At 40.0% G+C, this 24,497-nt stretch overlaps 1 protein-coding gene across 2 annotated transcripts in view; it reads right to left on the bottom strand.

Moving 5' to 3' along the window:
• Positions 1-24,497, bottom strand: part of AIMP2 (aaRS-interacting multifunctional protein 2) — a 95,980-nt gene that overhangs the window by 8,366 nt on the left and 63,117 nt on the right. For both annotated transcript variants that reach the window (XM_067157561.2, XM_067157562.2), the window contains exon 4: positions 10,952-11,338. In XM_067157561.2, coding sequence (XP_067013662.2) covers positions 10,952-11,338 — 387 coding nt within the window. The remainder of the gene's footprint in view (positions 1-10,951; positions 11,339-24,497) is intronic.

Raw genomic sequence — 24,497 nt, 5'->3', positions numbered from 1 at the left:
ACAGAAGAGTGAGCACAGGAATATCGGACCAAGAAGTTAAAACGACTAATCCAAAGAAGAAAAGAAAAAGTGCTGGGATTACTTTACTACCACATGAAAGGAAGACTGCTAAGGAAGGAGAAAGCTACTATATAAAGTAGTAAAAAGTAAAAGAAGTGAATACGGTGACATCCTTGCGCTGGAAACAAATGATGGCAGTTTGAATAGAACAGAGCAAGGAATCAGAGATGAAATGAAGAGGTACTTCAGATTGTTGTTAAACACCACCACCACCACTACCAGTAGAATAGATGAAATCCAGAAAAACCAACCCCCATTAAGTTGAAACAACACTAAAGAACATGCAAAATGGAAAGTCCTCAGGCTTTAATGATCTCACCTCAAGTATGATAAATGCAGCTTAAATTGGCTATATAGAGTGCTCTCGGTGATGTGGGAAGAAAACAAAATTCCAGAAGATTGGAGAATAGGAATCATCATTCCACTGTTTAAAAAAGGGCAACAGAGGAAAATGTGGAAACTATAGGGGCACAACGTTGTTGTTACATATCCTGAAGCTGCTGCGAAAGATCACTGAAATGAGACTTAGGAACATAGTGGAACTTGTGCTTAAGAACAACACAGATTCAAGAAAGATCAGAAGTACTAAGTATCTCATTTTTGTCGTAAGAAAGATGCCAAAGTAAGTGACTGACAAAGTAAAGATGCTATACCAGAATTGCTACAGCTGTGTTCAGAGAGGCAATGGATGATCAAAATGGTTTAAAACAAAGAGAGATGTCCAACAAGGAAGTGTCCTATCACCACTCTTGTTCATAATAGTAATGGACAAGATCATACATCTATCAAGAAAATGGACAGCAGAACAAATGCCCTGGTATTTGCTGATGTGGTGGTGTTATGGGGAGAAACAGAACAAGTACAGAAAAAACTGACTGAGTGGAACAATATGTTCAATAAGGAAGGTAAAACAAAGAATGTGGAAATGACCATCAAAAGGAAAGGTAAAAAACTAAAAGCTCTCTTTGGAAGAGGCAAAATTAGGATCAGTTTCTCACTTCTCCAAAGACATTAGAGTCAAGCAGGAAATACTCAGCAGGGCACAGAAAGCATCAAATTTTTAAAATCAAGAGTCAGAAATCTACTCTAAAACTGACAATATGACAAAAAGCAAAAATAATCCTGTACCACACCTACTTTGTACCGACTCTCACATATGCATTACATAAAATCAGCTTCATGCTCCGTATCGCACCTTAACAGATTCACAACTAAGTATTTTTTATTTTCCACCTTGTCAATACGTTAATTGCTTAAGGCAACTTATTGGTTAAAAGTGGTACATGTTTTGTATATTATTAACATCTTCAGCCACATAATACTGTTTAGATGAAAAATTCATATATTGACTAAGTATTAAAATTATAATTTTTAGGACACTTCCTCTCAAGCATTGATACTTCGACAATATATGAATTTTTCATCTAAACAGTGTTATGTGGCTGAAGATGTTAATACTGTATTTATGCGAATAATCCCTGCTTATTTATTTTTTTAAATTTGAGGCACGAAATTGGGGTGCGGGTTTTATTTGCGTCAAGGTTGCCAACATGTCCCTGACCGTTGCCTACGAGATACACCAAGGCCGGGAAATACAGCACTCTAAACTTGTCTCGAGATACTTCAGGCAAGCGCCGCTAGAGTTCTCTTTACTATTCTGTCTCGCGCGCTCATTGCAACACGTTGGTTTGCGAAAAACTATAAAATTTAATTAAAACTAGTAATTTCAGAGGACAGCAAACAGATATAAGATAAAAAATAGACTAAGAGCAATTGTATGACTTATTTTCTAGAACGTAGGCCTTTGTCTCACACTGTGTTAAGACGAAATAAGTAATTCACGAAAACTTCATGATCAATTAAGACAAATACATATCAGCAGCATTAATGTTCAAATGATCACAAGAAACAATTCATTTAATCTCATAGAATATTATCTATAATGTATGACGTACCGATACATAACATTAGCTTACCTGAGGTGCAGGAAGTTATCAAAATTTCAGCACTTTGCGGTTCAGGGATTTCCTTAGGAAATTCTTGAACGCATCATCCTGATCGGAAATTTTCGATGAAGTTCAGATATCTTAAAACGTTTTTCTGATTTCATTGCCCGTATCCTACTTCTCAATTTAAATATTGTTTCCCTTAACCTGGTATTTGACTTTCTCGTCAATAAATATTTCGATTTAAAAGAGCTACTCGTAGACTTTCCCTTACATAGAAACGAGACTTGTAACCCTTTTTCGTTTGTGACTGGTGTAGAACCGTTATTTGTTGAAGATATATCATTATCTGAATCAGAAATTCTACTAAATTTTGATGGTACGTCATTTCTGGGAGCTGGATCCTTCCTGCGCTTGTTACTGTTCTGTTTATGAACAGGGTACACACTAAAAACAGAAGGAACTTTGTTGGGAAGAATTCGCTTGATTGATGTGCTTACACTAAAATCTGACTTTTTTTTTTTTTTTGCTAGTTGCTTTACGTCGCACAGACACAGATATGTCTTATGGCGATGATAGGACTGGAAAGGGCTAGTTGTGGGAAGGAAGCATCCGTGGCTTTAATTAAGGTACAGCCCCAACATTTTTCTGGTGTGAAAATGGGAAACCACGGAAAACCATATTCAGGGCTGCCGACAGTGGGGTTCGAACCTACTATCTCCCGAATACTGGATACTGGATGCACTTAAGCAACTGCACCTATCGAGCTCGGTGAATCTGACGTATTAAAATGCGAGCTACACACTCGATAAGAATTGTTAGGTACCTAAAGACATCCTAGTTTATCACCTTACTTGCAAATGGCTTGCCTCCACTTCTCTCTTAAACCGCGCTCCGAAGGGAAGCTATGGAACGTCACATTTTCTTGCTTTTTAGCAGTATCGGAAGTACACAGAGGTACACAACAGTTCGCCATCTTCTCAACCTCACATACACACACCGACAGAAAAAATACTGACAATAAATTGCACAAAATCAACACAACATCACTATTAGTCCGCACATCACAATGTTAAAAGTCCGCCAAGAACAGAACGGAAACCTGACATCTAGCGGCCAAGCTGTGAACACGATCGGGCCGCTTTTTCAGCGGCAAATTGCTTCCTATTTCCCGGCCTTATGTATGTCGTAGGCAACGCCCTGACTCACCTAGTTTTCGATGCTGAGTGTACAGTTATGCTTGGTACAATCGTAGATGGAAGAAAACTGTCCCCATGTCATATTTAAACGGAAAACAATTCAGACTTTTAATTCTAAACTGACTTTACTTTTTTAAAAATAGTACGGTATTTTACAGAATAATTTAAATTCAAAATTTCTCCGCGTCACGATAGAATGCGCCTTCCGGAATGTGCAGGGGTAGCTTTCCGCACTTTCACTCACTTCGGTGTGTCTATAGTGTGTTTCATAGTTGAAAATAAGAGTGAAATCTTAATTCTTTTGTATTCAGCGTTTTAAGGAATGCCACAATCATGTAGCAGGCAGTACGTGGAAAAGCAGAATCCGCGAAAATTGGCGAGGGTTGGCATTTCTGAATTACAAGATGGCTGTTAATTCAAAATCACGTAATTGGAAGTCCGATATCTGTATTACAAAGACTTCGAATTAACGAGGTTTTACTGTATCGCAAAACTAACATCAGTTTTCGCCGGTGTGCCTATAAGTGTTTACATTGCACGAAAAGGATTACCCACCACCGGTCGTGTTACTGTCCAGTAAAAAGAGACCACGTGTGAGAAGTGTTTTAAACGTGGAGTGTGAGGAACTTGTAAGTAATTTAGGAGAGGATTCTAGAGTAGAACGCAGCCGGGAAGGCTGTTTGAAGAGGTTTGCGCAGTAACATTTGCGCGCTTTGTAGTACGACGTGTTTTCCGCAGAGCCAATAGAATCATTTCAGTAAGAAGTGCTTGTTTGTGCTGGTCGCGAGTGAATGTTTTGAGTTTTATTTGTGAATATCATAATCAACGAATTTAGGGAATTATTTGCGTGTGTACAATGGATCCAGGAAGAGCAAAAAGACAAGTATTGTATCGACAGGCGAGGGAAATAGTATTTAGAGTGTATTTGTATTTTGTATGCACACAGCAGCAGGCGTTCAGAGGCGTTCACGCCTCAAAAGAAGACAGCACTCGCGTGTTACTGGCCTGCGAACAGTACAGAGGATAAAACAAGCTACGGAAATAAAAATAATGCAGTGTTCCGGTCGCCAGGGAAAAATCCTAAGGGGAAGGAGCTAGTGACGGACCTCGATGATTTCAATAAAAATGTTCTGCGTACAACAATATTTGATATGTATTAAAACTGTGAATATCCTACGGCACTGAAACTGGCCCGTCCATTTTCCCTTCCTTAATATCTCGAAAATTTCCCTCAACACTGTAACCGTCCAGGCTTCTCCAGCCCTACTAATTTAATATCATTTTACGCGATATCATTTGATACAAGTTTATCCGCCATCGGCAATTATTCGTAATAACATATTTATTCAACGTCAATCATTTGTAATCAAGGCCTTTTGGAATCATATTGTATATATGATAACATCGTTTATTATTTAAATTATTATATTATGTAGGATAGGAATTCATTATGTTGTAAATACAGTCAATATGTTAAGACATAGTTGTTTTCATTTCATCTCATATTTGTGTAAACGGAGGGTTATTCTTGAAGCTGGGGATTTTGCGTGACTCATGGGTTTGGGGAAGGCAGTAAACAGCGACCCGTGCGCGAGGCTTGCATACCAGCAGAGTACATCGTCGCCACGCCTACTGCACTCGACAAGAAAGAAGAGAAGGGGAGATGATAATGCGATCTACGAATCAGATGTTTCGTTATATACAGATCTGAGATTGAGCTGCTACCAAGAGTGGGGGACCCCGGTGATATTATCAAGTGCGGAGTGAGATATTTACATATACTCCATCACTACTACTTCTACTGTGAACATCTACTTTGAACGATGCGATTTGATTTTTGAAACAGTGTGTGGTCGCTCCGCGACATAGTTATTTTTGTACAATGTGTTGTCGCTTCGATACAGTACTTAGGTGCGGTAATGTTATCGGATCTGCGTGAGACGAAACAAGCTTACGGCTTGTGTTATTTTCAGTAAATCTTCCGGACGAAGAACTATGTTTAGTTCAAGTCTACGGAATTTGGTACAAGTATGTACCGTATAAATTGTATAGCTCAGTTGGATTGAGATTTCTACTAATATGGAAAAATTCATATCTCTGAATTTTCTCCTCTTATGATCAACGCTGATCAGTTTTTACAAGTATAGGGCCAATGTCTAATTTTAAGACTAGGCAAGTAGGGAGTGTTAGTCCAGATAGCCCGTACCATATCAGAGAAGGAAGGATGTCCATGGAGCAAATTCTACATCGAGAAGAAGAGAACGAGTAACCACGGAAACCAGATGACTTCAACGAAAGCTGCAATTGGTGAGCTTCAATTAGATAAAGCAAGCAATATTAAATTCAGTAAAGTAAATTATAAATTCCTCCACGCTTTAAGGAAACTTTTCCGATTCATCTCATTTTTTTGTATAATAAATTCATTTGTATTTTATATTGCGTTAATTTTCTTTCTTAAGCGATACTTAATGGTTAATTATTTAAAATCCTACCCCTGTGATTTAATTATAAGTCTCTACACTAGTAAATATAAATTTTGGTTTACAGTTTTGTTTAAAACTGTAACCTGGCACCCAAACATCACATAGAGAAATGGGAAACCATGGAATGTTAATTGTTTCTATTTGCGTGGCAATTTGCGGGCAAGCCACAAATAGTTTATTTGATATTCATGTGTCCCAAGATAATAACTTTCGTCTCCCCAAGTGTCTTGATGACGAGAGGGAACAGTTACAACACTTTCTCGGGGTTTGGTGTTAAAAATTAATTTAGACTTTCAGGAAACATTTAAACCCATGAAAATTATAGGTACAGTAAAACCTTGTTAATTCGAAGTCGTTGGGACTAAAAAATCGGACTTCGAATTACGTGATTTCGAATTAACCGCCAAATCGCAATTCAGAAGTACCAACCCTTGCCGCGTTACAAAAGGCCTGTTACTGCATGCAGTTAACCTTGATTCACAGTTTATACCTTTCAAATGCCATGAAAAAAGAACTATTTCAAAAATGTATCCAAGAAGGTGCATTTACAGTATTCAAATAATGCACTCGGATATCTCACTGGTCAACATAACCTCACGCAACGAACGAAAGAAAGAAGAAAAAGCACGATTCAAAGACGAGGAGAAATCTATGCTCGCTCCCATGTGCAAGTGCTTTATTAATTGGATTACTATACTGTATGCATTTTAGATGCCTTGTATTTACACAGAAAGTACCCGATGCCCTTAAAATCGAACTTTCCTATGACTCTATTGACTCGATCCTTGTAAGATTTCCCGCCATGGCACTTCTCTCATCTCTCGTACTTCAGAAATGTAAACACTTGCCGCGTCACGAAGTATTGTAAGACCCATTAATACATGCAATCACCTCGATTCACAGTTTAAACCTTTCCAATGCCATGGAAAATCTATTTCCGAAATGTATCCAACAAGGTGCATTTACAATGTTCAAATAATGCATTTGGATAAATCACTGACAAACATAACCTCACGCAACGAAAGAAAAAAAAATCGCACAAATCAAAGAAGAGGATAAATTATGCCGGTTCCCCTGTGCAAATGCATTATTTTTTGGATTTCTTTACTGTTTGCATTTTTATTATAGATGCTTTGTACTGGCATGGGAAGTGCCCGACGTTAAAACATCGTGGCTTATCGAAGTTTCTTATGACGAGGGGATAAAGTATCTCGCTTCCATGTGCATTGCAACGCACTACTATGACCCCCATCCCTCACACTGTACAATTTCCCGGCTGGCAATTTTCCTTTTAAAACCATTAGACCGTTTGGGCTCGCATTAAAATAAAGCAATGCAGTTTCACCGGCAATGACAATATTGTTCGGTGCCTACGAATTTATTATATTTGCCACGTTTTTTCGTCAACTGTCGGCATCGCCAGTGTTCGCGGATTCTGTTTTCCCGCACACTGCCTGTTGTATGATATTACGGCGTTCCTTAAAAGGTTGAACACAAAAGAATTCCGATTTCATTCAACTTAGCAATCATGAAGCGCACTGTAGATCCACCGAAGCGAGTGTAAGTGCGGAAAGCTACCCCTCCACGTTCCGGAACGTGCGTTCTATTATGACGCGGAGCGGATAAATTTTGAGTTGAAATTACTCTGTAACATACTATTGTTTTAAAATGTAAAGGCAGTTTCGAATTAAAAGTCTGAATTTCGGTAATGGGGCCGACATTGTACTTCGAATTACGAATTATCCGTATTTCGAATTAAACAATTGAAATAACAAGCAAAACTGTACCTCATGTTTGCGGGAACGAGAGCTTCTTCGAATTAGGCGGGATTTTGAATTAACCGATTTCGAATTATCGAGGTTCTACTGTAATCACTTTGGAATTAAAGATATAACTGGATGAAAAAACGTAGGCCTACTTACTCATTTTCATGGAAAATATATTTCATAGCAGTGATAATGTATCTTTATCATCTCAGTCAAAGCAGCTATGTCCGTAAATTTACATGTTCATACTTGCGTGAAGACCACGTGCACCTCGCGGAGTGATATAAAATGTTTGTTTATGCCTACGTTACTCTTTCGATGGAAGGAATTTTAGTTCATTTAATTTTTTTCAAAATGAGCTGTCCTAACATGAGGGTGCGGGAATTATTCGGGTAAATACAGTAATATATGAAACGTGTACCACTTTTAACCATTAAGTTACCTTAAGCTATTAATGTTTTGACAAGGTGGAAAATAAAAAATACTTAGTTGTGAATCGCAAATATGGTTTAGAGGCATGTTCTCACTAAACAATGACTACACCAGAATTCAGGCAACAAATGAGATTGATTAGAACTATGAATCAAACTACTTGAAAAGACAAAATCAGGAATGAAATAAACAGGAAAGTAAGTGGCATTGAGATCCCTATTACCAGTGTAATACAGAAGCATAGACTTCAGTGGTATGGGCACAGTACGAGAAGGAAGACAGAGACCTGCCAGACAATACTTCGACCGTATTGTCTGAGAAGAGAGATCAAGGGAACGCTGGACAGACGCAGTGAAATCAGATGCGGAGGAGAGAGGTCTGAAATGGGAAGATGTCTTGGAACAGAAGATATTCGCAGATGAGAAGAGATGGCGAGCACTTGTACACCACATCCGGAAAACTAGAGTTGGAAGATGATGAGGATGTACACTTTTAACACTATGCTACCAATGGCAGTAGTGGCAATATATCGATATAGTTATTTTGTTACTTACATCAGGAATATCTGTTCATCGTGCGCAATAAGTGGTATATAGGAGATTGACTGTACTTAGTTTTTTCATAGGTATGTTATAAAGCTTCAAGTGTTGTACAGGGTACGGCAGAAATACCTGACGAATTTCAGACGTAAATAACTCAGCAACGCAACAAGCCATTCACAATTTTGTTGCACAGTTTAAAAGAACAAGATTTGCCATTTATGTCACATACAGTAGATTGGAGCGAACTAAATGTCGTATTGGCCACAGCTTTCAAACAGGTGTTACTGTCGTGGTGCGCGCGGTCTTGGCCTTGGCCTTGGAGAACACGTGCATCATCTCATCCGGGCTAGTCAGTCAGCCAGCCAGTTGTTTGCATGGCGTGGAGTGGTGAACACCGAGGTTTCGTGACTGAGACTTATTTAAAAAATGCTGACTCTGTTACCACAACATAGCATTTGTTTCGCAGATCCTTTGGCTTAGGTCGACACGAGAAAGTTCCGAGCAGGAACGCCATTCTGTTATGGGAGAACAGTTTGAGAAAAAGTGGTTCGAGTGTGAAAACGAAGCTGCCTGGTAGGCCTCATAGAGTTCGAACACCAGAGACCGTCTGTGCAGCGAGACGCGCTGTTACGCAATCTCCTCAACGTTCGGTGTGTAGGCATTCACGTGCTATGGGACTCTCGGATCGCACCGTAAGGAGGATTTTACATGCAGACATGAAGTTCGATCCATACAAAGTGGTGGGTGTTCAGAAACTCAGTGACTGTGATTGGGCCAACCGCAGAGCGTGTTGTGAGACTATCCTGAAAGCTGTAGCAGCTGACACCAGTGTCCTGGCAAGTGATGAGGTGCACTTTCTTTTGTCAGGCTACGTTAATAAACAAAATTCGGTACTGGTCCGCAAACAATCCACAACAGGTCCATGAGCGACTTCTACACAGCGAGTGTGTTACTGTTTGGTGCGCTGTCGTTGATTTCGGAGTTGTAGGCCCTTACTTTTTTGAAGAGGACAGAACTGTAACAGTAATATTGGATTGTTACGTACAGTTATTACGCAACTTCTTGCAGCCGACTTAAGGAATCCTGCTGTGTGGTTCCAACAAGATGGTGCCACTGCACACGCACAGCTAGGGCGTCGATGGGTCTCCTTAGAGAAATGTTTCCAGGACATCTCATCTCCTTACAGGGTGACGTTCCATGGCCAGCCCGTTCCCCTGACCTTGCCCTGTGCGATTTACTTCTCTTCCAACGTAAGCCGCGAACACTACATGACCTGAAAGCTGCCGTCCATGAGGAAATCGAGGCAATACCACACGACATGCTCAAGCGAGTCATGCGGAACTTCAGGGAGAGGCTGCAGAGGTGCATCGAACAGGACGGTTGGAATCTGGATGACATTATTTTCAAAACCTAGTGTGTATGTGATGCAAATGGCAAACACTACTCTTTCCAACTGTGCAATAAACCTTTAAATGGCTTGTTGCAATGCCGAGTTATTTACGTTTGAAATTCGTCAGGTATTTCTGCCGCACTCTGTATTTTGTGTTTCGACTAAAAAGATAAAACTTACAAGTTATATTAACTAGGTCACCATTAAAACAAACAAACAAAAACAAAAAAAAACCTTCTTAACAAAATATCTTAAAAGTGGCAAGTAAAAGGGGTCAGCGTATCTCTTGGCAGAAATGTTTATTCTGAAGATCCGCAAACTGATGGTCTAGTTGAAAATTAAGAGAAGTACAGTAAAACTTGCCTTCGTGGCTCAGGCGGCAGCGCGTCGGCCTTTCACCGCTGGGTTCCGTGGTTCAAATCTCGGTCACACCACGTAAGATTTGTGCTGGACAAAGCGGAGGCAGGACAGGTTTTTCTCCGGGGACTCCGGTTTTCCCTGTCATCTTTCATTCCAGCAACACTCTCTAATATCATTTCATTTGATCTGTCAGTCATTAATCATTGGCCCAGAGGAGTGCGACAGGCCTCGGCAGCCGGCACAATTCCGATCCTCGCTGCAGCAAGATAGGGGCTTCATTCATTCCATCCCTGACCTGGTCAATAACTGGAAAACAGCTTGTAGGTTTTCATTTCCACAGTAAAACTTAGATAAGATGCTGTCCACAGGACCATATGAATACCAAGTATTAAACACGACGGCATATTAAGCGGGGAGAAACTATAAGCAATACAATTACATAATTTGTATGTTTCTAATTAGATAGGAGGCTATATACCGATGTATCATTTTATTGAAATACTGCAGTTTAGGGACGAGTAGCTCAGACAATATAGCGCTGGTCCCCTGAGCCCAACTTGGCGGGTTCTATCCATGGTATTTGAAAGTGCTCAAATACGTCAGCCTCGTATTAGATTAGCCGGCATGTATAGTATATGACTTAATTCAACACATGTTTGTTCCTTTCCATTATTTAATAATGAAATTCATTGACCTATGAGCCAACTTCGCACTAGCACTCCTGTCTACAAGTTTGCATGCAATCTTTTCATTTATAAACCATGCATACTTACCTAAGGCAAACATATCGTTGCACCGCTGAAACCACTTATTAAGATTAACAGTCAACTCCTTTGCCGTCGTGTATCCTATCTGTTTCAGGGCGGACCATGCGGCAATGTCGGGCAGCGTGATGCCGTCATCGCCCATCAGGAACTGAGTCTTCTGAAGGTAGGAATTTAGGACTCTGACATCAGCTTGACGATCTTTCTGAGTCTTGTTCCTGACCAGAGAGTAGCAGAGATCCAATATGCAATCCATCCCTGAGGCCAAGGCCGGATCACCAGACAGTTCGTAGTTGAAGCGAGCGGGTCCCAGGCGGCTCAGGTACCGCAGTATGTTCACTTCCCCCCGCACGGTTATGCGTCTACCTGGAGATACTATCAGTTCGGTGTCTGGAACTGAAAAACAAGAATGTTACATTACTATATGAAGTGAAGGCATAAAATATGAATGCACTTGGGCATGCCAATGGACCGAGTACAGTCTTCCTTATGACTCTCGCATTATCAACAAGAGAAGATGGATTTTAGGGAATTTGTCGGTGCTACCAATGTTGCCAACACTTGATGATGAAAAGTATCTGAAACTGATTCGTAAAATGGCCAGATATGGCTAAATAAATGGAATGACTTACAAATAATTGCTGTGTGCATGAATGCAAATCATAAGACTATGTACATTCAATGTCCTTACATAAACACAGAATTTTTTTTTTTTTTTTTTTGAAGAGTAACTGCTTAGGGAGAAGAACATTAAAACACAGAACTTGTTTTAAATAATACTGAACTCACGCAACAAAATGCATGTCAACATCCTTATCCTTCCTCAGATGAACCCTTCTGAAATACGTGGGATGTCCGTTGATTTTTCTGATGAAGTGTAAGCCGCACTTGTTGTAACAAGTCGAAGAACTTCCAATGGAATATACAGCATCGCAAACCATGTTTTCATACATGGCTTAGTCCAAAATTACACTCAAAATAGCTGACAAGGTATTGGTTTTCAATTATTTTATTAGTATTTCTTCTGTATTTGAATGAGGCCAAGTTAGGGTGGACAGAGCAAACGAGACCAATTCTAAATAAGGATTTTCTACGGGAGCATTTTTATACGGATTAAATTCTAGCCAGAATTCAGTCATGGAGGACCCATTTACGCACTAGTGAAAATTTACATTCCATTCGCCCACTCCCAAAGACTAAAAATCCCGTGGAACCCAAAGACTTTTGATCCATTTGCATTTTACCAGTTCTGTTCAAAATTTTGGAGAAAGTTCACAGACAAATAAATTTAAATAACAATTTACTTCTTGACAAATATCAGTCTGGTTTTAGAAGCAATCATAGCACAACTACTGCACTACTTAAAGTTACAAATGACATAGGATTAGCTATGGATAAGGGAGAAGTTACTGTCCTAACTCTTCTAGACCTTAGTAAGGCCTTTGACTGCGTTGACACGGACATACTGATGGCAAAATTACGTGCTCTTAACTTCTCACAAAGCACACTATCCTGGATGTATTCCTATCTCTCTGATCGCCGGCAGTGTGTATCAGCAGGTGAAAATTTCTCTTCATGGCAATCTATGCAGACTGGAATACAACAGGGGTCAGTGCTAGCGCCATTCCTATTTTCGATCTTTATTTCAGGACTAACACAAGTAATTAAACATTGTCAACATCATGTGTACGCAGATGACCTACAAATATATATATATATTGAAACGGTAACACCCTACGAGCATTCACGTTTCATTCTTTTATTAAGAGAAGCTCGCTAACACCCGGCCGTAAGCGTTTAAAACTTGCGCCGAGCGCACAGGCATAATGGGAACTGCGAGCAAGTTCGCGACGTTCCAGAACACCGGCCAAGGACAAGCGACGTCACGCAGAAGGTTCCTTCGTGTTCCATTGCTGCATGAACGAAATATAAGCGAGTCGCCAGCCTGGGGTAAGGCAGAATGTAAGCAGAGAGCCTGCAGTAAAGCAGAAAGAGAGTGTGCGGTATGCGACGGCAGTGTGCTGAAGGCAGAGAGTGGAGTGAGTCGGCAGTAAGCCGTGAGTCAGCAAGTGTGTACAAGTAAGCACGTCGCGACATAATTCGTCTCTCGGTCCGGCTGTATATTTGAATTCATTTAAAGACTGCGTTCTCACATAAACTGTGCCAGCTTTGAATTCGTTTAAAAACTGTGTTTTTGCATTAATTGTGCCAGCTTTGAATTCGTTTAAAAACTGTGTTCTCACATAAACTGTGCCAGCTTTGAATTCGTTTAAAAACTGTGTTTTTGCATTAATTGTGCCAGCTTTGAATTCGTTTAAAGACTGTGTTCTCGCCAGCTTGAATTCATTTAAAGACTGTGTTCTCGCCAGCTTGAATTCATTTAAAGACTGTGTTCTCGCCAGCTTGAATTCATTTAAAGACTGTGTTCTCACATAAACTGTGCCAGCTTTGAATTCGTTTAAAAACTGTGTTTTTGCATTAATTGTGCCAGCTTTGAATTCGTTTAAAAACTGTGTTCTCACATAAACTGTGCCAGCTTTGAATTCGTGTTTTTGCATTAATTGTGCCAGCTTTGAATTCGTTTAAAGACTGTGTTCTCGCCAGCTTGAATTCATTTAAAGACTGTGTTCTCACATAAACTGTGCCAGCTTTGAATTCGTTTAAAAACTGTGTTTTTGCATTAATTGTGCCAGCTTTGAATTCGTTTAAAGACTGTGTTCTCACATAAACTGTGCCAGCTTTGAATTCGTTTAAAAACTGTGTTTTTGCATTAATTGTGCCAGCTTTGAATTCGTTTAAAAACTGTGTTTTTGCATTAATTGTGCCAGCTTTGAATTCGTTTAAAGACTGTGTTCTCGCCAGCTTGAATTCATTTAAAGACTGTGTTCTCACATAAACTGTGCCAGCTTTGAATTCGTTTAAAAACTGTGTTTTTGCATTAATTGTGTCAGCCTTGAATTCGTTTAAAGACTGTGTTCTCGCCAGCTTGAATTCATAAACTGTGCCAGCTTTGAATTCGTTTAAAACTGTGTTCTTGCATTAATTGTGTCTATCCGTTGAACTGTGTTGCATTATGATCTTAAGTGCCAGTGATAATCTGAAAATCACGACGTACTGGAACTTGGACTGTCATTTATTTCAACAAATGCATTATGCTGGTGGAGTACAGTGCAGAGACTGTACTCGATTTTCTTTATGAAGTGCTTGGTCACCGCACCTCGGAAGGCCCTAGATTGTTTCATTTGCGTATTATTCCAAATACGAACTGTGACTCTAACTTTATCCTTGCTGCTGTGGGAACTATTTCGGCGTGCTTCACCATAGGGAAGTGTCACACCAGTACCCTATGACGTCAAATGTGGCAGCTCCACATTTCCCCGATCCTGCCTCTGGTTCAAGTCCTCAACACTAATACAAACACCAACGACGGAAGACAACGCCGACGCCGACCGCGAGACGACGCAGCCGCCGCGGGACAACGTCCTCTTCACGCCATCAGGGACAAATCTACAATTCAACTATAAAAGGTGACATAATTATTTGCCTATTTATTGAATAAACTGAAGGATCCACTTAATCATGAATTTTTCTTTCACTACCCTTCTCTCTTACTCTCTTAGCATGGGCCGTACACGCCTTGTCGTTCCTCATGTTCTCCGATATACTGAAGTACGGGCGTTCCTGTTACAGAGAGAAGGCTGTGAATAGTGGCGCCCAACGTGGGGCCAGATTAAAGAGAGTAAAGTGATAAAAATTAACTTTGAAATCAGTGATATCTTAACTTACCAATTCAAATAAAAGTGCATAGTACGTACGTTAATTCCAGTTCAGTGAATATGTTAAAATTTTACGAAGTTCAATTCAATGACTTTGACGAAATTTTAAACTTTTGGCACAGAACTCTGATCAAGTTTATGGCACAAGTGATTATTTTTCTCTTTCTCTTGCTATGTAAAACATTTCAGGCATAATATTCATGCACAGGCTTATATAAATTTTGATATTTTGTGTTGGTGAAATTTTGAACTTTACCATTGGACAATAATGGTGATATTTAATTTTATGCACAAGTGTTTGATATTTATGTTGGTGAAATTTTGAACTTTACCATTGGACAATAATGGTGATATTTAATTTTATGCACAAGTGTTTGATATTTTGTGTTGGTGAAATTTTGAACTTTACCATTGGACAATAATGGTGATTTTTCGTATGAGGTGAATGATTGTATTTTCTGCATTTTGTGAAAATAACGACATTAATATGGAAAATATACTAGCTGCCATTGAGGCTTTAAAAATCAGTCTAAATGACAGGATTACGGAAAGTAACACTAATCTCGGGCGTAGGATTGCAGAATCTAACAATACTTTAGGAGCTCAACTTAAAGAATCTAACGCGACCCTGGAAGCCACTAAGGCTAGTATAGGTCAACTTAGGGAGGCTAATGAAGCAACTAATCGTAGTATCACTCAACTAAGGGAAGCTAATGATGCCAACATTGTAAAATTGACAGAATCTGTTGATCAAAAATTTGCAGAAGTTAATAATAATTTGGAACGTAGGCTCAATAGTGCAGGTGCCGAAATTGAAAAAAGATTTAAAGAATCTAACAAAAGAATGGATTCTAAGTTTACGGAAATAAATGAAAGATTAACACGTGACTTAGAAACCATTAAGCAAGACATAAAATCACAAGTGGCGGAGGACTTAAAACTTGCTTTCCCGTCTTCTTCTCAGGAAGTCCTTAAAGAAGTAGAAAGCTTAAAGGAAGAATTTCAAGAGTCCCATGCTCAATTATCTCTTGCGCAAACTAAAATCGCGTCTATTCAAGACAAACTTCATGAATCTGTTAAAAATAATTTCATGAAGTTGGGAAACGAAATTACTCTGCTGAAAAGTCAGCAAGAGGAGGCCGATAAACGTGTCAAGACTCAGTTAGATAATACTCACACGCAGATTACTCGTATCTGTCGCGATGTAGCAGAAGTCAAGACCGACATAGAGAAGGAGGTCAAGGAAATTGAGCATTCCGTACAGGGGAAAATTAAAACCCTAAAACTTGAACTCCAAGGAGATATAGAAGCTCTCAACAGCAAAGTATCGCAAATCGAACAGGATGTTTCATCATCTAGCCTTCACAACACTAGTGGAGAATCCATGAATGTTTCCACAGTTTTTAAAATAACTGAGGAAAAACCAGCCAAATTTTCGGGGAAGGAGGAGTATACTGCTAAGGAGTTTCTCCTCAACCTCGAAGAATTCTTTCAAGAAAATCACGTTAAGACCGACCGTCGTTTACGAATAGCATCTCGATTGTTAGAAGGCAAGGCGTTAATGTGGTTTACCGCTTTTAAATTCAGTATTAACACTTACGAAGAATTTAAGGAAGCCTTACTTAGACGATTTTGGAGTGCTGAGGCTCAGCACCTGATAAAACTTCAATTATACTCTAGAAAGTATAACACGTCCGTCAATTCCTCGCGATATTCAGATTATCTCATATCTCAGCTTAAAAAGATGCAGTTTTTCGACCCTCCTTTACCGGAGCAAGAACTTATTCAGGTCATAACGCTGCAATTTCCACCAAATGTTCAGGAAATATTGGTGGCAGCAAACGTCCAGGACTTGGAGCAGCTCGATGATGTCCTGAGGAAACTCGATACTGCGCACACTCAGAGCGCAGCAAAAGCAGGTCGAACCAAAGAAACTACAACCAACTTTACGGAAATCAAAACTCCGGTTCAAGTAAATCCAGAACCGCGAGAAGAAAGAGAAACTCGCCGAGATATTCCGTTTCGGTCTAGAAGATCTAGGAATCGCCCCTACGAAGGGAGGGCTAAGTTTCAACCTGGACCTTCATGGAGGCAGGCAGCTAATCAACCCAATGATAATAGGAACTCCCAGCGGGAAGAATTAGAGAAACGTTGGAGAGAGACTACGGAATATGTATGGAATAAGAACAGGGAAGAGGGTTTACCTGGAGCAGCTTCTTTGGAATACCAGGCAGAGATACAGAGAAGAAATGAGAGAACGGAAATGGATCCAAGAGCTACGGGTACAAAAAAAAAACTTTGTCGAAGCAATAAAGAGACTGCCTGAAAACCCGGAGGGAGGAGAAGTAGTATGTAGCGCACTCATTAACCATTGGTATTTAGAGGATGCAGATTTACTATATGAGGATTCAACACCACGACAGCCTCAGATACAACGCGGCTTACCGATCATTATCATTAAGTTAGGCAATATGATTGTCCACTCTCTAGTAGACTCGGGATCGCAAGCCTCACTAATTTCGCAGAAATTAATAGATGTGGCGCAGGAGACGACCTACATCTCCATCTTGCCGGTTGCTCAAGTTAAGGTTAAAGGCATAGTTCCTGACAAAGCTATTAAATGCAAATTCCAAGCGTTTCTTGAGTTAGAAATTGGTGGTGTTAAGTTCCAACATCTATTTTTGATTTTGACGCAAATGAAATTTGACTTAATTCTTGGATCAGACTTTCTCATTCAACATGGGGGAATCATTGATTATCCCGCTAATGTGATTAAATTTTTCCACGTCGAATCTGTAGGGCTACAGTTGGTTACTTATAATGACGTGAAGAATCCGGAATGTGAGACCCCGGTGGGCATAGTAGAAGGCAAGATGAGCGAGGCTCCGCCTGTCGAAGAAAGCGTCCACGAAGAGGGGCGACCCGAGGAAGTGGGACCCGTAGAGGACCAGATGGCGTCCATTATCGATGATGAGTTTAACGAGGACCACTACAACTTCACGCTTTACGCCAATGTAGCTGAAAGCCCAGATTACGATGATGAAGTAATAAAGGCAATCCAAGAGCTTTTAAGAAGTTTCCAGATGTATTTTCTGAGAAACCTGGAGTCATTAGGGGTTTCAAGCACCACTTAGATGTTACTGACACATCACCTTATAAGAAACGGCCTTATCCGATGCCCATGAAGTACTTGGAAGAAGCACGGGTCATCATTAAACAGATGGAGAATGATGGAATCATATCAAAATGCGTCACACTTTACATTAATCCTCTGGCTATAGTGAGAAGACTGTTGAAGTTTTTGAAATACTTTACTAGGAGATGAGCGAAAAGAAAATCGCCCAGCAATTTTCTTTTTCCCGAGCAGGGGGGGAGATGAAACGGTAACACCCTACGAGCATTCACGTTTCATTCTTTTATTAAGAGAAGCTCGCTAACACCCGGCCGTAAGCGTTTAAAACTTGCGCCGAGCGCACAAGCATAATGGGAACTGCGAGCAAGTTCGCGACGTTCCAGAACACCGGCCAAGGACAAGCGACGTCACGCAGAAGGTTCCTTCGTGTTCCATTGCTGCATGAACGAAATATAAGCGAGTCGCCAGCCTGGGGTAAGGCAGAATGTAAGCAGAGAGCCTGCAGTAAAGCAGAAAGAGAGTGTGCGGTATGCGACGGCAGTGTGCTGAAGGCAGAGAGTGGAGTGAGTCGGCAGTAAGCCGTGAGTCAGCAAGTGTGTACAAGTAAGCACGTCGCGACATAATTCGTCTCTCGGTCCGGCTGTATATTTGAATTCATTTAAAGACTGCGTTCTCACATAAACTGTGCCAGCTTTGAATTCGTTTAAAAACTGTGTTTTTGCATTAATTGTGCCAGCTTTGAATTCGTTTAAAAACTGTGTTCTCACATAAACTGTGCCAGCTTTGAATTCGTTTAAAAACTGTGTTTTTGCATTAATTGTGCCAGCTTTGAATTCGTTTAAAGACTGTGTTCTCGCCAGCTTGAATTCATTTAAAGACTGTGTTCTCACATAAACTGTGCCAGCTTTGAATTCGTTTAAAAACTGTGTTTTTGCATTAATTGTGCCAGCTTTGAATTCGTTTAAAAACTGTGTTCTCACATAAACTGTGCCAGCTTTGAATTCGTTTAAAAACTGTGTTTTTGCATTAATTGTGCCAGCTTTGAATTCGTTTAAAGACTGTGTTCTCGCCAGCTTGAATTCATTTAAAGACTGTGTTCTCACATAAACTGTGCCAGCTTTGAATTCGTTTAAAAACTGTGTTTTTGCATTAATTGTGCCAGCTTTGAATTCGTTTAAAGACTGTGTTCTCACATAAACTGTGCCAGCTTTGAATTCGTTTAAAAACTGTGTTTTTGCATTAATTGTGCCAGCTTTGAATTCGTTTAAAAACTGTGTTCTCACATAAACTGTGCCAGCTTTGAATTCGTTTAAAAACTGTGTTTTTGCATTAATTGTGCCAGCTTTGAATTCGTTTAAAGACTGTGTTCTCGCCAGCTTGAATTCATTTAAAGACTGTGTTCTCACATAAACTGTGCCAGTTTTGAATTCGTTTAAGAACTGTGTTTTTGCATTAATTGTGTCAGCCTTGAATTCGTTTAAAGACTGTGTTCTCGCCAGCTTGAATTCATAAACTGTGCCAGCTTTGAATTCGTTTAAAACTGTGTTCTTGCATTAATTGTGTCTATCCGTTGAACTGTGTTGCATTATGATCTTAAGTGCCAGTGATAATCTGAAAATCACGACGTACTGGAACTTGGACTGTCATTTATTTCAACAAATGCATTATGCTGGTGGAGTACAGTGCAGAGACTGTACTCGATTTTCTTTATGAAGTGCTTGGTCACCGCACCTCGGAAGGCCCTAGATTGTTTCATTTGCGTATTATTCCAAATACGAACTGTGACTCTAACTTTATCCTTGCTGCTGTGGGAACTATTTCGGCGTGCTTCACCATAGGGAAGTGTCACACCAGTACCCTATGACGTCAAATGTGGCAGCTCCACATTTCCCCGATCCTGCCTCTGGTTCAAGTCCTCAACACTAATACAAACACCAACGACGGAAGACAACGCCGACGCCGACCGCGAGACGACGCAGCCGCCGCGGGACAACGTCCTCTTCACGCCATCAGGGACAAATCTACAATTCAACTATAAAAGGTGACATAATTATTTGCCTATTTATTGAATAAACTGAAGGATCCACTTAATCATGAATTTTTCTTTCACTACCCTTCTCTCTTACTCTCTTAGCATGGGCCGTACACGCCTTGTCGTTCCTCATGTTCTCCGATATACTGAAGTACGGGCGTTCCTGTTACAGTATATATATGCACACCCTCGTGACTTACTGACTGCAATAAATAATATGAATGACGACCTAGAAAGAATATGTAAGTGGACCGATGACCATGCACTAAAAATCAATGCCCAAAAATCGCAGTGTATTCTTTTAGCTACTCAAAAAACCCACGCCTGCCTCACAGACAGTCATACTTATCCAGTAACATTAAGAGACACTTAGTTACAATTCAACGACACAGTTAAAAACTTAGGGATGATAATGGACAAAAACCTTAGCTGGAATGATCATGTAATAGGTATATGTCAGCAAGTGTTTTATTCCTTACATTCCTTTAAGAAACTCAGAGATTTACTCCCCCAAAATGTAAGAAAACTGCTTATCCAAAGTATGGTAATGCCAATATTCGACTACTGTGACGTTGCATATAATAACCTGAACGCCTCATTTTCCATCAAGCTCCAAAAGGCACATAACGCATGTGTTCGATTTATTTCAGATATACCAAGGTTTAACCATATTTCTCCTGCATTTGATGAACTTTCATGGCTTTGCTTAAGAGAGCGACGAAATTTACACACTGTTTCTCTGTTACATCGTATTCTGAACTTCAACACTCCTGAATACCTTGCCACACAATTCCAGTACCTAGCATCACCTTCTAGTATTCCTACCAGATCATCATCCACCTCAGTACTAAGCATTCCCATTCACCACTCAAATGGTTACAGTAGATCATTTGTAGTCGCCGCCAGTCGAATTTGGAATTCCCTATCTGCTGAAATTAGGAGCGTGTCAAACCACCTCCACTTTAAGAAACTCTGTCAAACCTGGTTAATAAATAATAATTATTCATAACATACTTAGGATTAGATCATAGCCAAGTTATTAGGTTAATTAAAACATTTAAGTGATACCTTAAGATATTAAATTGTACATAACTTATTTAGTGTATATTTAACTCTTCATGTAGGTGCATGTATGGTCGTACAGAATAGCAGGCTTCATAGCCTAAGTCCCGCCATATAAAACAAGACAATAAATAAATAAATACATAAATAAATAAATAAATAAATAAATAAATAAATAAATAAATAGATGTTCAATTCTTCGGTACTCCTTTACTTTCTTCATACTTAGTAGTGGCATTTTCTGGAGGATTCTGACGTCTGACAGCTGATTTTGAATTTCATCAAGTTATTTTTCAATTTAATTCAATTTGAATCTTCGGAGGTGATTTATGAAAAGGGAACTTCAACTATTGAACTTTTAAAATAATTATTATTATTGTTCTTCATCGTTAGAGCCACTCAGGACCGCAAGATCTCGACTGTTTGCCTTCTTGCGGGCCAACCAGGTTTTCATCCTATCGGAGTGTGCTTTCTCTTCTATGCATCACAATGGACATGCTTCAGTCGAGTTGGGACTTCTTCTTGGTGAGCCTGTGCGCTCAGAGTTGAATGTCTGTTTCTGTGATTCCATACTTTAAAAGATCCTTATTATTATTATTATTATTAATAATAATAATACAAGAATTATTCCAAGAAATGCCCAAACTACAGGGTGTCGGAGAAGTCCCCGTACCCCTAGTTTCATATTATAGTGGAGTACTTACATATAAAAACTATGAATCCAGGGAATCTGTATGTGCACCATCATGCCTTACACAGAGTTCTATCCGTCTCCAAGTTCTCATTGACATATTGCGGAGCATCTTAGGAGTTATGGAACGAAAGGCTTCCTCCACACTTTGGCGCAATTCTTCATTAGTCGTGTACCGACGTTCAGCCACACGGGACTTGATTATTCCCCGTAATGAGTGGTCTGGCGTGGTAAGGTCCGGGCTTCGTGGTGGCCATTTCAATGGGGCTGGAGATGGTGAGCCACAGCCAATCCAGCGGCCTTGAAATTGTTCATCAAGGAACTCGTGCACCTGAATAGCAAAATGTGCTGGAACCCCATACTGCTGTAACCAAACATGACCCATGATTCCCTTGTCTTGAAGCTGAGGTATTAACCAAGATTGTAACATATGCAAATAAGATTTTCCATTCACATACCCATCAAAGAAATATGGCTCACACAAGTGACGTGATAATATCTCGGCCCATACCATAACATGAGGGAGGTTCCTTTCCAACTCTTGCACATAATGAGGATTTTCATTAGACCAGAAAACCACATTCCTCCTATGTGAACTGTGATATATCGCACATTCATCAGAAAATAACACTCTTGAGCAAGACACGGCAGTCGGGAATTGTGCCAACAAAGCATGGCAGGCTGCAACTCGTTGTTCCATGTCATTGTCAGATAATTCATTCACATGCATCAGCCTAAATCCTTTCATTTTCAAATATCTTTTAATGTGGTCATGCATTGTTGACCGCGGTACTTGAAGTTCAGCTGTTCTTTTGCGAATGGATTTCAATGGAGACTGCTCAATTGATTGAGCGACGGTGGCACACGTTTCTTCCTGCGTCTTCTTACGTCCACTACGCGACAAACACTATCTGAAACAAATGCACGTTTCTCCCAATCAAGCAGAGTAGCTTTACGAGGTGGGGGTTTGCCAAAGCAATCTCTAAATTCACTCATTATCACTGTCATTGTTTGTCCTGTATGTGCTTGTTCATGCACCCACACACACGCCACTAATTGCTCCTCAACAGTGTAGCTGTGTCCGCTCACGTCCGCCATGACTTAACAACTGAAATGAGACTGACAACAACGCTAACAGCAGGGATACCAATACCAATAAAACAATGATTGAATCCCCCAATTATACAAACTCAATTGTCCATGCCATAATATAACAAAATAATAATATGAAACTAGGGGTACGGGGACTTCTCGGACACCCTGTAGTAATATTATAACTACACTGAAAATCATTATGAAAACATCCAAAGTAAATATGGCTAGAAATGGCAGAGTTCGGAACAGAAACTTGCCACAATGCCATTAATGGCTTTTTCAAAAATGTGTGGTTAACTTTATGATCGAAATAGCCAGATAGTGGCTAAATTGGCAACCCTGGGTGCTACAAATGCAAAAACAATAGAATGAGTTCAGAATGGGATGTTTTAATCGTTTAGGGGCTAGTCATGGCATAGCGAAAGTAATCATTGCATCACCAAGGTCTGACTGACTACTTGAGCAAGTCACAGGTTTAGCACGCTACTGTACCTAGTACCAGAGCACCGGAAGTAAACAAACAGTAGTTCCTGGCACAACTGAGTACAATCATATTTGCAACATGCAAATAATATAAACGAAACAAATTTCATTGCACTGATTGTTCTTTAGCTTCAAGGCCTGTAAATTAGCAAGTGACAGGCAACCAGCATGACTGATCCTCTTGTTGGTTATTCGTGGAGAATGTCGTCAGATATCTCCTCAGCTGTTCCCATGCACGCCGAGTGGGCCTCGAACCAGGCCTAGTATCTTGGAAAAAAAAAAAAAATTTCCTGACCTGGCTTTGAATTGGACCCAGCGACTGTGTGTAAGAGGCAGACTCACTACCCTTCAACCGCTGGGCCAGTGCTACAACAGCATTGCCTTGTACACACATTTTGATTGAACGACATTCATTCAATTTCAAAGCCCCGTGGGCTTCTTAGCATAGAGTGCAGGACTAGCCTGTGGAGGAGGGGAAATGGAGTGCTTGTTATATGTGACACACATGGAACCAACCAGAAGTAGAATGGTATAATGTCAAAAAGAACATCAGGGTAATTTAATACAGAATGGGAAGAGGAAAGGAGATGGAGCAGACTCTTGGTGTTACACCACCTACCTACCTACCTATTTATTCTGGATCGTTCGAAACTGGCTAGAAACTGCCAGGAGCTGAATCCGGACTAGACTAGAGAAACAAAGTGTAAAAGGTATGTCCCCAACGCAGAGAGACAATGACGCAGAGCTGAGGACAATTAAAACGAATAAGTTTATTAACATAAGCTTAGCAAGAAAAGATTAAGATATGGGCATAGAACAAGCAAAATGGGGAAACACAGGAAGTCGAATACTCACATAGTTCGTGAAGATTTATCAACTGCAATAGAGTCGTTTGACACACCAAACAGGATCTCATGAAATTTTACACTGTCGCAAGAGAGGTATCATGATAACTGAAACAATTATATTCAATCATTACCAGACAGTGGTAATTAAATTGTGATACAAAGTATTTCTTTCTTAGGGAACTGATGTCATAAAGAGGTGAAAGTAGCAGCTTTCACACAAGAAAAATATTATCACAGCTCCCCAGATAAAGTCAAGGCTTTTATAAAAACACACATGGCTCCCAGCAATCTCCATAGAGACTGTATTCCCAAAAATCGAAAACGCCAGTGAAGCAATGCTGACAGAAAAGAAAACGAATATGGAACACAAGGAGGTTAAAAAGGAGTTGCCATAGTTACGGAAACAAACACGAGTCAAAGTCAAATGAAGCAAGT

The sequence above is a fragment of the Anabrus simplex genome, chromosome 13 (assembly GCF_040414725.1).
Source record: "Anabrus simplex isolate iqAnaSimp1 chromosome 13, ASM4041472v1, whole genome shotgun sequence".
NCBI classification, from domain to species: domain Eukaryota; kingdom Metazoa; phylum Arthropoda; class Insecta; order Orthoptera; family Tettigoniidae; genus Anabrus; species Anabrus simplex.
Note: the sequence above shows the minus strand (reverse complement) of the source record. Positions and strands in the feature narration are given on the sequence as shown.